The 15,375-nt window shown below is 39.0% G+C and overlaps 1 protein-coding gene across 1 annotated transcript; it reads left to right on the top strand.

The window, feature by feature from the left end:
* Window positions 1-330: 330 nt before the first annotated feature.
* Window positions 331-10,967, top strand: LOC140343124 (rho guanine nucleotide exchange factor 3-like). Its single transcript, XM_072429637.1, has 12 exons — window positions 331-578; window positions 1,643-1,700; window positions 1,771-1,824; window positions 4,218-4,322; window positions 5,085-5,246; window positions 5,864-5,926; window positions 6,008-6,104; window positions 6,402-6,478; window positions 8,073-8,330; window positions 9,177-9,347; window positions 9,919-10,108; window positions 10,503-10,967. Exons 1-12 carry the CDS (start codon window positions 499-501, stop codon window positions 10,739-10,741), a joined length of 1,554 nt encoding a protein of 517 aa, XP_072285738.1. The 5' UTR covers window positions 331-498; the 3' UTR covers window positions 10,742-10,967.
* Window positions 10,968-15,375: the final 4,408 nt, after the last annotated feature.

Genomic DNA, 15,375 nt, shown 5'->3' on the forward strand with positions numbered 1-15,375 from the left:
TATTTTCTGAATTTACTGTGTGTCATCCAAGTGTTCCTGGGACACTCTTTTTGCCCATTAAGTCTGACATGTAAAAAAGTTAAATGTAAATGTTCCCTTTTTAGCACATCCACCCACAAAATGGCCGACCTGTGGCCTGCTGTATGTGGATGTTGCTTCTTTCTGCTGCTTTATGAAGAAATCTCTTCATACATTTCATTGTAAAACATGACACAATTCAGCAATGTAACTTCTAGTCAAAAAGCATTTCCCTTTACTAAGGAAGTAATGCTCAGAAGCTTACCACAGAGAACTGAGGTGACAAGCCAGCGATTATGACAGGAAGTGTTACAAGTATATCATATCGACCCATGACAACTACCTATGACAGGAAGTGTCAGCCACAGTGAGGAAATGAGAGAACAGCTTCAGATGAGCTGAGGGGGCATAGAGCATTAAAGATGAATTTGGATTTATGGAGCCACTGCTCATTATGAACACCAGAGGCAACCATTTTTGATGGCACCTGCAGGGATATATCCAACCATGGCTGGAGGTGAAAAGCCCCATGAACTCCTGGAGGAGGATGGTGAAGTTTGGTATGACATATTGTGGGCATGAATTACAAACTTAGAATGACCTATTGTGTGAATGGAAGCAAGTTCTGTGTGAAAATCTTCTGATGCTAGTGTTGTGATCTAGTTTTAGTTTAGTACTATTACTACATCATTTAAATTGTGCTTTCTTTGGTATGAATGTGCAGGCCAATACAGGAGTCAGAGAAGAGGCTTCCATATTTAGCAAAGGCATTGTGCTTTAGGAGAAATGTCCTTTTAAAAGGCCAACAAGATGAAAGTATAATTATTTACTCATGACATTGTGTGTGGGAAGTTTGTAATTTTATGTAAGCTGCTATTTTTGGCTGAAGCTTAAATGGGACATTTAGCGATGCTCAATGTGATTACTGGGTAAGAAGTCAGCTGATTGACATTTATCATTTCCCACAACTGCTTCATCTTTCTTAGAACTAATATACAGATAAAACTGTCAGTAAACCAAAAATCCAATGTCACTGATAACATTTAGATAAGATTGTATAAGATGTTATTAAAAGGCATCTTACTTATTGTTTTGTAAGATGTTTTGATATTTGTGTGTAGTAGATGTGCAACTACTTTAAGGTTATTAAATAAACATGTCTAAATATATATATATATATTAGACAATCTGTAGCTGACTGTCTCGGTGTCCTACTCACAATCCCTGCATCAGAGTTGTCACTGGAGCTGCTTTTTGGCAATGAGGCTGCCAACACTTAGCTCTGCTGATTAGTGTTATTTTTGAAGTCAAAACACCACTGGGAATTCATTGCCAATGTGTCACAGTGTCACAGGAACAGGAGGAAATGTTTTCCAATGGGCACACCTATTCTGGTAACAATTGTCTAAGATGGTAAATCTCTTCACCTTGGTGAGATTTTGTTACTGCCTGTTGTGTCTCCTAAACAAGGAGTACAGAGAAAGTTCTCTAATGAAAAGTATCAGTTCTTATACAGTTTAAGGTTGTGTATCCATAACTCCCCTCTTCTACTCAAAATTTCTGAACACACCAGGTATTAGGCTGGTTTACATAGAATTCATAGTAGTCTGCTTACTTCCCACAGGGCTCCAGTACAGCGAGAGCGTTCCTATACCACTGGGTCACTGTCTGAGAGCTCTGGGGTAAGTATATAGGGGGCTATGAGGGACACCGTGCATAGGAGTAAATCTAATGACTCTGCTATTGTTTCAGCTGAAGAGAAGGAAACATGGAGACAGTTTACCGACACAGGTCACAGATGAAAAGGTGAATATAGAATTTATTGCCACATAACCTTCCAGAATCCTCTGCTCTATACACAGTGGCTACACTCACAGAATCCTTCACTCTGTAGATTGAGGTTATACCCCCAGAATATTCTGTTCTTTAGACAAAATTGGATGTATACATGATCTTTTTGCTCTCTACACTCATAAAATCCGTTCCCAGGATCATGTACTTGTTGGCTGCACTTCCAGGAGCTTGTGCAGTTCACACAATGGTTTCAATTCCACAATCCTCTGCTTACTAAACACACTCCCAGAATTTTCATCTTTCTCTAGTTTGGTTCCTTTCCCTGGATCGTCTGCACTCAACACATTTACTCTATTCTTACAATCCTCTTCTAGCTAAAATATCAGTTCTATTGCTATTAAAATTTACATTTTTAGTCCTTCCTATAACCCACTGACACCTCTCACCCTTAATCTTTGCCCTTTAAAGATTTAAGCTATCACAAAACTTTTAGCAGCCTAAAAATTCACTCCATCACCTTAACGCTCAATAATTACATAGTACTAACCAAATAGCAACCAAATCCACAATCCTCTACATTAATATTAGACAACCTGGTTGCAACTTGCGCATCATTTTTGCAATTTGCACAATCTTACCAAATAGACCCTGAATGTAATTTTTATCTTTTGTGTAATTAAAAACAACACTGTGAAAAAATCCCCATATTTATATTATTTTTCTATGCACATCAAGTATTTGCTCATGATAGAAGTCACTAAGTTTATTTTTCATCATTTTACATTGAGCTTACTTGTACAGTGTATGCATTTATAGGACACTTTAAAACCACATCCTCTTTTCAGAAGTGTACAATTTAAGTGAATCAACATTTCAGCTACTGTTGTGTCTTGGATATTGCACCTTCTGATTATATATACAACATTTCTTTTTATTGCAGCACATTCTCATCATATCCACAATGTACCTGATAAACCAGCTGTGCCAGCAGAAATATTGCATCTCTGGTGACTGTTCCCGAGAAGCAGCCAAAACATAAATAAAAAAAGTCTGTCCCTTGGTGGCATACTTCAGAGATTTACCCTTGCTTTCTATGGGGAGGAAATACTGCAGAAGCCTGAACACAGACCCATGGAGTCAGGCCTATAGCTTTCCTGTCAGTAAATGTCATGCTCCCTGTGGTTTAGAGCAGAGGTCCCCAACCACCAGACTATAGACTGGTACTGGGCGATGGACAGTTTCTCGTCAAGTTACATATTCTAGCCCAGCCATTCTCAACCAGTGTGCTGTAGAATCCCAGGGTTCCTCCAGAGGTTGCTAAGAATTATTCACCTTGAGTAGTGAATGTTTAATTTTCCATTTGCTGGTGCCTGCATAGTTCCTGAGCCAACACCATTTGGCAGAGTTAGCAGATTGATCACCAGAGATCATTTTATCTGTCTTTAGGGTGGTATTCAGACCACCATTGTAAGAGGAAACATTCTTTTAGCGTCCCACCAATGTAATAATTTATTCCACTGACATCCAATGAACTGGTTTTAGCAAGGTTTCCCTAGAGCTAGAAATATTTGAAGGGATCCCAAGAAGTAAAAAGGTTGAGAAAGGCAGCTCAAGTCAGTTCCCAAAGAAATTCGGGCAAATGGCAGATGCCTACTCACCAATTTTTTCTGTGTTTTACCTGCAGTCAATCTCATAAACATCACTGACTTTATGGAAGCAGCCATCTTAGTAGAGGCAGAGCTTTGCTTTTTCAAAATAAAATCTCCAGCAAGGAAAACAGTAAGCAGTATAGTAGTGTGATTACCAAGTTTCATTGCAAAACTCCCAAGACCAGCAGTGCCTGGGATCATACACTGCAGATATATAGATATGAGCATGGAGACACAGGAGTGCCTAGACACAGTAACAGTGCTATTTTTAAACATCAGTGTTTATTAACTTGGGTTTAATGGAACTCTAAAGTTCCTCCAGGGGTTGCTCAGAGGTTCCTTGAGCAATGAGCAATTTATGCCCCGCTGGTCAAATGATCTTTTTGACTATCTGTAAGGGTGACATTCTTCATACTGGGCAGTAATGTTAGAGACATATTTTCCATTGACCACCATGTAGTAATTATAGTAGTGTATGTAGTAATTAAAGCAGGAAATCCCTAAGGACTTAATAAATGTTATTTCAAAGGTTCCCCCTACGTTAAAAAGGTCAAAAAGCCTGCAATGATAATTTTCTAAATGGTCCCTCTAACCCTCACATTTTTAGTTAAATCTAATTTTTGGGTTCATTGTTCAAATGTGCAAAAAACAATGTGAAACTTCTGTGCATTGCCACCCTCAAAAGAGATGAAGATTGGCAAAAAATATTTTTTATTCCCCTTTGTCACAATAATTTCCTTTGTGTGTCCCCTGTAGGAGCCTTGTAACAAGAGGGTTAAGCCTGTAGCCAAATCTTTATCAACTAACAGTACGCAGCAAACAAAAGTGACACCACTGAAGAAGCTCAGCTTATCCATCCAGGTAATGGAGGACACAGAGAGTGGAGGTCAGTGCCTGGGATCTGGGTGCGGATAGGTGGGCCTGGCAGAATACTGATCGCCCTACCATCAAATCTTGTTTGTGGTGACACAGATTGCTTTTATGATGTAAACTGCTACTACAGGCCCAGGAGGTGATTTCTCACTTATTTCTTAAAATGCTGCTTAACAAAGCCTGGAAGAGCAGATAAAAAATAAAACTTTAGCAAGAAAGTGATAAAAAAAAAAAAAAAATATGCATAAAGAGATGCAATCAATAAAGAGAAGAGATGGGATAAGAATGATCAAGGAAATTTGGCTTCCCTAAAGCATTGTGTTTTTCTGGGGTGCTTAGAAGGCAGCAGGCGAAAAAAGGAGCAGCATTTTAGAAAAACATGCAGTTTATTGAATACTAGCATTTGTCTAGAAGAGAAGAGGTAGGTTGTGGGGTGGCTTTAGAAAGGGAGGATTTATAGTATTCACGATACTATAAATTCTGACCAAAAACCAATTGTTTCCCTGTTTCAAGGATCCCGCCAACAGGTTTATGGATATCCACACAGGCAGCTGAATTGCATATTATATCCTAAATGCTGGAGATCTATTCTGTGAACTTACCTAAAAAATTCTCCTGCCTCTAGGATGTGAAGAATTTAGGTTTTAAAGAAGTTTCTTCTTTTTTGGAACAAAGTTATCACAATGCAATATGGAGAACTAGGTGACAAAAGAGATCACTTTGTTGACTAACACATCTCACTCTCTGCAGCGTTCCATAGGCTGCTACAATGACAATCGCCTTTTCAGCTTCTCCCCACGTACACGTAGCAGAGATTCAGCATTAGCTAAGAAGAGGAGCAGCAAATTGTGGAGCGAGACCTATGACGGTGCACGGGAAGAGTTGTCTGCTCGGGAGATCAAACGTCAGGAAGTAAGGCTAACTATACTATCAGTAGTAAATGTTACAAATGACAATTCCTTGCTTATGAAGGGTTAAAGAGTAGGTTTACCCCAGACTAAAATGTAGTAGTTTGAGTGTCAAAAATTCAAAGATCCCTGCAGAAATAATATATCTTTTTGGGCACAGTGACTTTAAAGAGGTCCATTTTACTGTGAATTCGTCAAAACCTCTTGAGCATCCTATGAATTAAAAGATAAAACCACAGGAGACACATTTTCATGTTATCATTTACTCTACTTTACACCCTATCATATTTTGGTTTCCCTTGATAATAATTTATTCTGCTATTCACATTTCAGGGCACTTCACAAACAACAGCACCAAAACACCCAAACACCAGTGTTTTAGTTATTGCAAATGTAATGCTAAGCACACTTTTGGAATTGTAGTTTTTGTTATGTTTGTCACGTGCCCTGGATAGCTTTGTATTATAGGTAAAAGCTCCACTTCTCATTGTATAGTGCACACTCCTATATATTATGTATATCCTGCTGTAATGCTATATTCCAAGGTTCCAGTGTTGTTCTGTATAATGCACAATCTGCATTCAGTCTGCAGAATATATAACAATGATAATTCCTGTACAGGTGATCTTCGAGCTGATGCAGGGGGAGCACATGCTAATAGAAGACCTCAACCTGGTCAGGAAGGTAATAAAGCACAGTACGAAAAAATGATATCCTTTCGGTGTAGTGTAGAACCTGTTCACCATTCCTGGTTTGTTGTTCCAGAATTACTATGAACCCATGCTAAAACTGGCGATCATGAGTGAGGAAGAGCTGGAACAGATTTTTGGCATCCTGGACACTCTGCCCTCACTGCACCAAGGTAAGATGGCTATTTTTTACAAAGTACTAGTGGCTGTGGGTGGGCACTGGAAAATGATTATTGTAATTAGTCAAATTTGCTAATAATTTTTTAACATGCCAACAAATTTTTTGGTATTTTCCTAAATTAGATTTTTAGTTTAAACCCACTTTGTTGATTCAAATGGATAACATTTATTTCTCATAGAGATGGATTTTCTGAACTTAAAATATATTCTCTGTTGTTGCCTGGTGATAGGATATTTCTGCTCACCAGGAGCAAACAATATTTATGAGAAAACCTCTCCTTGTATTCCAGATCTCCTGGGCCGCTTGCTGAAGCTGCGTTGTGAAGATGGAACGGTGGATCAAGTTGGGCCAGCAATGCTGGAATGGGTGAGCAGAATCCCACCCTGATGACACAGCCCCAAGCAACCAAGCACTGACATTAGTTCAGACTAAATTTTTATTATAGCTTCCAAATTTCATATATCTATATATCTATCTCTCTCTCTCTCTCTCGCTCTCTCTCTCTATATATATATATATATATATATATATATATATATATATATGTAGGTTGCATTGAGCAAGGCATCTCAGGCATCTCAGGCACCTACCTTTGCAATCCAGCTAACCTTATGTTGGGAAAAGAAGAGGAAATTTCAAGAAGTAGTTGTTATTGCCTAATGTGGCCATATGATACAATCTGATTTTACAATTACAATTTATATATACTTCGTGACTTTGCTAGCCGTGGCTACCTTGGACACGGGCACCATTATCTTTACTACACAAGCCCTATGTTTCTAAGTGCTTTGAGTCCTGAGTTACCTGTTCTTTTTTTCCCTCTATATTAGCTGTCGGTAAATTTATCTGTTTAGCTCTATACCTGGAAATTCTGCATCCACTTGTTCTCCCTCTAACCCAGTAAGCACTGAACAATGATAGCAGCCAAGACTAAATAGGGGTCAAGTGGGGGCACAATGCATGGTTAGGAATTGGGAGGTCAGTGGTGGCAGAAGTAGCTGTTAAAGGGGGAGAGGAATGCGGCTATAACAGCAGAGGTGCAGGCGAAGGTGTGTTTGTAATGATCAACATACATTCCAATTAACAACTTGAAGTTTCACAGCAACCAATTATTCCAAAAAATATCTATATGGTTTATTGACAGGTAAAATTAATTTAATATTCAAAACACATTATATATTTTGAACAGTTGTACTTTGTCATCAGAATAACAATTTTCATACACAATTGTCTTGAGGTTTGTAAATTTACCGAGTTTCCCGGGACAACATCACTGCTTTTTTAGAAGTATGTCAAGACAAATACATCACGACTATATATTCTATACCAAAATATACAATCAATCTTCTCCTTTCTCTTGGACTACGTGTGCTCACAGATAGAACATATATGTAAGAAAAGACAGGGTTGCTCACTGCTCTACGTAGCATGTATATGTCTAAAGGATTTTATACATAAATACAATGATGATAAGATCCCATTAATAACTCCACATCTAAAAGTCCTACTCATTGTATTTATGTATAAAATCCTTTAGTCAGACCGCAGAGAACACCAGTTGCTGTGATAGAAAGGTATAAGGTGACCCTATAATCTTTGGTGTAAAAAGAGGGAAACCACTTCAGGAGTAAAACTTTGTTTTCTGGAGTTCAGCTTTAATTGGTTCTATGCCTTGTTCTGAATTATTGGCTCATAGTACTGAAGATTGAGTCCAACAAACTAGGCCACCAGTAGTAGTCACTGCATTTTTCTCATTATTATTAGTATTAGTAAACAGTAATTTTTATAGCTCCAACATATTCTGCAGTGCTGTACATTAAATAGTTTTGCAAATGACAGACAGATACAAACAATGAAACAGGAGGAGAGGACCCTGCTCCGAAAAGCTTAAAATCTAGGAGACTATTTTAGCACATTGTCACCATTTTGATCCATTAAATAATATAAAAATGCCCTGTAGCTTCCTTGCCTTCAGTCCTACAAGACATACTGCTGCAACCAGGTATCTGCCAAGGCCCTGCTCGATCACAAGAGAAGGAGCCAGGCTGTGCACAACTTCCTACAGCTGTGCCAGGAATCGGCCTTCAGCCGTAAACTAGACGTGTGGAGCTTCCTTGATCTGCCCAGGAGCCGGCTGGTGAAATACCCACTACTGCTAAAGGAGATATTGAAGAACACCATGATGGATCACCCAGACCATGGACCTCTGACCCAGGCTGTGAGTAATGCACTTTGGTGTACCTAGTATATTTATCCAGGTATAATTTAAGGTTTTTGAGAGCTACAAAATACACAAAACCACCAAAAAAGCTGACAACCCTGTGCCCTTACCACATACATACATAATCCAGTATGTTAACAAAAGTAAATAGACATAAACAGAAAAAGAACATTCAAACTCCAAGCAGACAGGGTCCAAGACACATTGTTAACCGCAAAGCCCAGGACTGCTCTACAGTTTGGTCAGAAATATTACAGCATGAGAAATTGTAGCATGCAGTAAGTTGATAAAAGTGAACCTGCATCCCTTACATGCTTTTAATCCTACATACAATACTAAACAAGACCAGGCAAAAGTAGGATGCTGAAAACATGGAGACACAGTCCCAAAATCAGAAAGGCTGAGGCTACAATAACAGTATGCTTGGAATCCAGGCGTCCCTGGATGTACAGAAAAGTCTCTATGTATAAATAATTATACCTGCAGGATTGGGGCACTATCACTGCAGAGAAAAGCTAAAACTCCAACTGATGTAAAAGGAACATCAGTGACAAAATCACTTGATGGGGTTCCCATTTCATTGATTCTGCACCACAGTGTCTTTGTCAGTCTTAGTCCTCCTGCTCCACAATGTAAAAAAAATAAAATCCTATAAGGAGGAATAAGACCACTAATTACTGAATTTGAGAAAAAATTAAAAGTTGGGTACTGGTGAGTGACATGGCAGGCCACCTTCAATAGAATATTCAGTAGACTGACCCTTTATTCACCAGTTGCAGGGACTTTTACTAATGAACGATATCACTGAGATGTCTAATGCTAGATTGTTCATTTTCTGTTTAGGTGAGTGTCATTCAGACCATCATAAGCCGGATAAACAGCAAAGCTGGGGAGGCTGAGTGTGAATTTTATAAGAAAAGGTTGTCCTATCTGTATGAGAGTCAGAGTGAAGAGGATGTGTCACGTTCTCGTATCCTGCAGTGCCATGGAGAGCTGAAGAATAATAAAGGCCAAGTAAGTAAGATTATCAGTCTTCTATAAAGAAGAATGTGTAGAAACATGTGTCATTAGGAGAATTTAGATTTATCATAGCCCCTTGGATTGTTTGTCCCTATTATGCCATGGCATAGTACAGGGTAACCAAAAGCTGGCAAATTAAGTCACATGGTGGCTAAACTGACAGTCCTCTAAAAAGAATTGGGCATGTTCATTCACATATGTGTGTCTGGACAATTAAGGTGGTTATAACATATAGCAAGTTAGGAATAAAACAAGATAAGAGGAAAAAAATTTGATTTTATCTTTATTATTCATAGAATGTGGAAGGGACCTTTTATTGTTGGCTGTGCCTCCATATTTAGACAGCTCTATGAAAATTCAGAGAACATTAAATGCCTACAATGAGCTTTACTGAAAAAAAAAATGGAAGTAAGAAGAGTGTCCACACACTGCAGTAACGTATTTCACCCCTTTATTTAGTGTTTTTTTTTAAATAGAGAAACATTTGGTAGCAAAGTAAGAAGCTGTAATTGCGCTGCAACACGTTTTACTTATATGCAACAAGTAACACTTTTTTCCTTTTCAGAGACTTCATGTCTTTTTGTTTGAAAGTGTCTTGGTCCTCACACGCCTATTGACCCACAATGATCAGCCTCAGTTCCAGGTCTATCGTCAACCCATTCCTCTACTGGAGTTGGTGCTGGAGGACCTCCCTGATGGTGAAGTGCGAATTGGTGGTTCTATTCGAGGTGCTTTCACTGCGGCCAATGAACGAGGTATGGGTTCTCTGCTTGACATCTTCAGCTGTGTGATGGGTTACTTTAGCCTAATATTTAGATTCTCTCAGTGTGCAGAAATTCTTATTCTGTAAAGCCAAGCTTGTGAACTGGGCATGCCACAGCCAGTTCCCTGATCACCAATAAAACATATCTTCAAATACTCTAGAATTCCTGATAACAAACATTGAATGTTAGACTGATAGCTTAAAGTGTCTGTCACCTAAACATCCTGGGTTATTAGAAGTTAATTGAAAACAACATTATGTTGAGTTTACTTTTGACCAAATGGAGAGCACCATGTCAAACTCTTTTATAATCTATAGATGGATGAGGAAAAGAAACTGTAAACCAGCAAAGTTTTTTACAGGATTTTTTTCTTTTTTTTGAACAGCCAAAAACTTTTTCAGAGTAAGTTTCCGGGACCGATCCAGAGGACAAGCTCATACGCTACAAGCCAACGACTCTTTCAACAAACAGCAGTGGGTTAGTTGTATTCGGCAGGCCATGGTGGCAAGCAGAGAGCAGAATAGCGCCCCCCTCCTGGGGCAGGAGACTTCTGGTACACTTATTGACATTTCGGATCTAAGCCTCAACTGCTACGAGGACAGCAACAAAATGGAGGATGGGTGAGAGGTTCTGCAGAAATGTAATCAGGAAACCATAATCTGATGGATGAAAGCAGTAATAATGACTCTAAATGCTACAATTATAATCAATGGAACGCAAAAACAAAAACTGCTCTGGTTATAGATTTTACTTGTTTCAAATCAATATATTTTTATACACTTTTTAAAAAGGACAGTTTTCTCTTTTTTTATTTTAATTTTCCACACAATAAAACTGACCTTTGATCTTACTGGTTGTCCTTCCATACTAAATTGTTTCTAAACCTGGCTTCACAGGAACAGATCTTTTATCTCTGCATCTAATTAAAACACACCATCGGCCTAATTTATTACAGCACTCAAAGACTGGATAGAGGATAGACTATCATGGAAGATCATGGGTGATCCAATAAACCTGGAATGGAATTACTTATAAATCATTTGCTATTTGTGGACAAATCCTGTTTTCAATCCTGGACCAGATCCATTCCAGGTTTGCTGGTTCTCCCATGATAGTCGATCCTCTCCAGTCATCAAGAGCTTTATTAATCAGTTTCATTGTGTTCAAGCTGGCCACTAAAATTTAAAAAAAAATAAAAGCCAATAAAATTTAGGAACTGACCCATCTGCAAATAGTGAATTGGTGACATAAACAAATCACCATATTTGCCTGCTGACTTTATATATCTAGCTATGTTTTTTCACCCGGCCTGTATATAAATCTAGCCAATGAACCCTGAATGCATTCCAGCAGCTTTACTGTCCCCTGCTTCACCTACCCACTCACTGACTGGTTCCCTAACAACTTGAAAGTTATTTTATTGGACAAAAGTTCTAATGGCAATTTATTGTCCAATCCACAGGCTGGAGGCGGTGAGAATACAAAAGAAGTGCCCTGCCCCTGCCTGACTTTTGCAGGCAATATACATTTACTAGGATTTTTCTACTCATCATAAAACCATTTATTGGGAGGTAATTGGGAGAACCAGGAGTCTAATCAAGTTTTCTTTAGGAACACAGAAAGTTTTAAATTTTTTTTGACATCACTACTGTGTATGTGCAGAATTTGATTTCTGATGAAGTGTCCTCAGTTCACAATAAGGTATGAACATGCTAGAGAAGGGTTTTTTGTGTCTGCTACTGTCCAATCTTCCTGTACATCGCAATATACCTTTCTCCCATGTGTTCAGGTACAGTAAGTGCCTGTTAAATCACGAGCATGCCTAGCAATTAATGAGAACTCTGACAAACAGTTCTGCAGAAAGCCCTACAAAGTTATCAATGGGGGAGTGAGGCTGTGACCAGGTTACAACCAGTTCCTTATGAAGTGGAACTGAACTTAAAAAAAAATAAAAATGCAGACAAGGCTGTTGTTTCTTGCCAAAGTAACTTACCTAGTAAACTCACTCTGTCGTGGGCACCAAGATCTTCCCCCAGTTCTCTTTTGAGTTCATTATCTTCAAACATATTGATTGGCCGAAATGACATGTAAAACTCTTGTGGTCATGTTTCATTTATTACCAACAGACGGGAATGTGTATAAACTGCACATGAGGACTTGGTGTACAGAAAAGAATGCACATGTTGAATATATATATATATGGGGACAATTGCCAATCCCTCCTGCAAAACATCCTCCTAGCTGGCAGACTTTTAATTTGCCAGGCTTTGCATTTTTTTCAATACAATGATAGTTCATGAACCACTCAGCATGAGAGCAAGGTTTACTAAGTTATACACAATGCATACTCCTAAATATTCCTCATGATAGGTTTCCTTTAAAACAGAACAACTTGTCCCAGAAGGTAGAAGGTAGAAGTTCCATCTACGATATAAGACCTCTATTAATAAATTATTTGTGTTTGCTGTGCAGAGAAATGATAGTTACACCCCCCCCCCCCATTGGTAGATATGCTTTTATAGGACCAGCACATAATCTACAGGCTGATTTACATAAAGTAAACAATGAGCAGTATCTAGTAGGTGGTTTTGAAACCTTTCAGAAACAAAGATAACGGAAAGAACATTCTCACTTCCCCTTCTGTTATCTACTTTTTTGTGGACTCTAGGCAGCCCAAACTGACCAATTGCCAGGGCTGGACAAAACCATTTGGAGTCTTTTTTTGTTTTTTTTTTAGCCAGAGAATTATTCTACATACACACGTCCAATGGTTCTTGCCCGATAATCGGCTTAAGGCTGATATCTGACGAGAATCTGGTGTGTGTACAGCACCCGTCGTCTGAACGACCGTCCTGACGGATCCACAAACAATGGACGACAAATTATCCTTATGCAAGGGAAGGGGGAGAGCACGCAGCGGGGTTATGCTCCATCGTTCTTCCCCTACCCTCTCAATAGAGCAGAACAGTGCTGTATGTACAAAACTCGTTCATGCATCTTGCAGTCTTTAGTTGTTGGAAAGGATAGTGAAAGATCCTTTCCAACAACAAATACTGTACGTGTGTATGCAGCCTAAAATTTCAGAATCAGGAGACAATATTATACTGACAACTAGACTAAGGACACATTACAGGTGCACCAGACTTCAAGATCTATTGGCCATTGTCAAGATTCCCAACTATAATCCTAAAACTCAGTATGAAAGCCAGAAATCCCTCAATATTACAGGCTTCTACATGAGAATATGTGGTGGTGTAAACTGGCAGGGCAGAGATTACATTATCTGTGTGAGCCATAATATAGAATCTGGAGGCTTGAGAGAAAGTGTGAACTGGCCAGACCCGAAACTTGTAGCTCACATCTTACTGCAACACTGAATCACATCCTGTACATAGCACTCCAGAAGCACTTCTTGCTAGGTAAGGCTGTTGGGGATGACACTGGTCTAGCACACATGTGTAGTAGTGGCATTGTATTACATTCCTATGAATACACCAAATATTAATTTAGGTAATTAGGTAATGCTGATCTCCAATCTGGAGCTATGTTTTGCAGATACCAGCAATTACCTTCCAGCAAGGAAGTCTCCAATCCCCAATAACATATTTGTGGCTCCTTTATGTCACATGACCTTGTGAAGACAGACACAAATAAATGTGTTAGGGAGATTTGCTGGCCTGGGAGAAGATTGATCATATATTTAGGCACCAAAGACATCTGCTTTTAGCCATATTATTTAGTAAAGCTTCTCCTCCAGAGTTTGACTTCTGAGTCTAACTAAAATTAGAGATAGACAAAAAATGAAAAAGTTGCTTCTTTGTCCCACTTCTAACTTTTATTACCAGAACCCAACTACTTCTGACTTGATGACGAAGCTCTTGCCAACTGTCTTTCCAGTCTCCATTGGGGCTACCTTAGTGACCAGTACCGATGCTCTTCATGGACTGGTACAGCAGTGGGCAGAGCTTACCATTAAAGGCAGGTTCAGACGTGATTCAGAATCGAGAGATCCTGCATGGCTCACTGCAGTTGGCACTTTGCCAGCCACTTGGTCCTCTGCACTACAGCACTGGTTCATAAAGAATCAGTATCTGCAAAGTTGACAGCCATCTGCATTCATTATCTATGGAAGTGCAGGCTACACTGTAGGTTCCCTGCACTGGCAAGAAGAAAAAACTGCAATCTCACTGCCAGTGTGAACATAGCCTGATCCCGAACTTAATATCAAAATAAGTCGAAATCAAAAAGAAGCACAGATTTTTTTTTTAAAGAAACACTGCCATCTGGTAAATCTTTTTGAGCTAATGACATAAACATTCAGAAAACAGCACTCACTATGTTTCCTCTATTGCATATGGTTATGCTTTTATTACCTAAATACTGTAATTAACCTCTGACATTTCTAGAAGTGTTGGATCTCTGAACTGCTTCCCCCTTATGGTTTTGACCAGGTATGTGGAGACTTCCTTTTGGCTAACTGACTACAGGTATACAATATTTGCTTCCAACTCCACAGCCCTGGTTTGCCAGCTCCGGTTGTCAGTGTGCTGAAGATTTCACAGGAAGCAGATTCCCTGGAGGGCCAGGGGAAGAATAGGAAGGGAACCCTTCAACATTCCCAGAGGTGTCAGAAGACGACAATGCTCTTACAAAGGCTACCAGAATGGTGTTTTTTGATGAACTAGTCTCTTCAGTCAGGTAAAAGTAACTTAGTGGATCTGTGTTGAATAAATGTGTTCACTTCAGAGTCAACTTCAAAAGGAACATAACAGTTAAAGTGGAGTCTTTTCTAAAATGGGTTCAATTTAAGCCTAATGCATTACCAAAGTAAGCTCCAGCAAACTCAGAATAACAAAGAATCCTATTATATAATACCTATTAATATTATTAAACAGGATTTATATAGCGCCAACATATTACGCAGCGCTGTACATTAAATAGGGGTTGCAAATGACAAAAATATAGACAGTGACACTGGAGGAGAGGACCCTGCCCCGAGGAGCTTACTTACTAGGAAGACAAACCATTCAGAGACACATTTATTATACCAAAGATCCTGTATTCATACGAATATGAATATTAATGTATGTGTGTCTTAATGTTAACTACAAATCGCCTATCCCCTCCAAAGGTTATTAGACGTTACCTTTGATTCATGCAATAGTCTTTTTAAGTGTTTTGTTCCCTCATTTATTAAGATAGTGGCTGACCTATTTGATAAGAGCTATAGCAGGCACCATAGTAACCAGAAAATGATA

The sequence above is a fragment of the Pyxicephalus adspersus genome, chromosome Z (assembly GCF_032062135.1).
Source record: "Pyxicephalus adspersus chromosome Z, UCB_Pads_2.0, whole genome shotgun sequence".
Lineage (NCBI taxonomy): Eukaryota > Metazoa > Chordata > Amphibia > Anura > Pyxicephalidae > Pyxicephalus > Pyxicephalus adspersus.

What these genes read in the sequence shown, in the direction of transcription:
- LOC140343124 (XM_072429637.1), top strand. Translation starts at nt 499, where the DNA reads ATGGCACCTGCAGGGATATATCCAACCATGGCTGGAGGTGAAAAGCCC. An exon ending in AGCTCAGCTTATCCATCCAG is followed by an intron (nt 4,323 to 5,084) that starts GTAATGGAGGAC and finishes CACTCTCTGCAG; the next exon opens with CGTTCCATAGGCTGCTACAA. An exon ending in CACTGCGGCCAATGAACGAG is followed by an intron (nt 10,109 to 10,502) that starts GTATGGGTTCTC and finishes TTTTTTGAACAG; the next exon opens with CCAAAAACTTTTTCAGAGTA.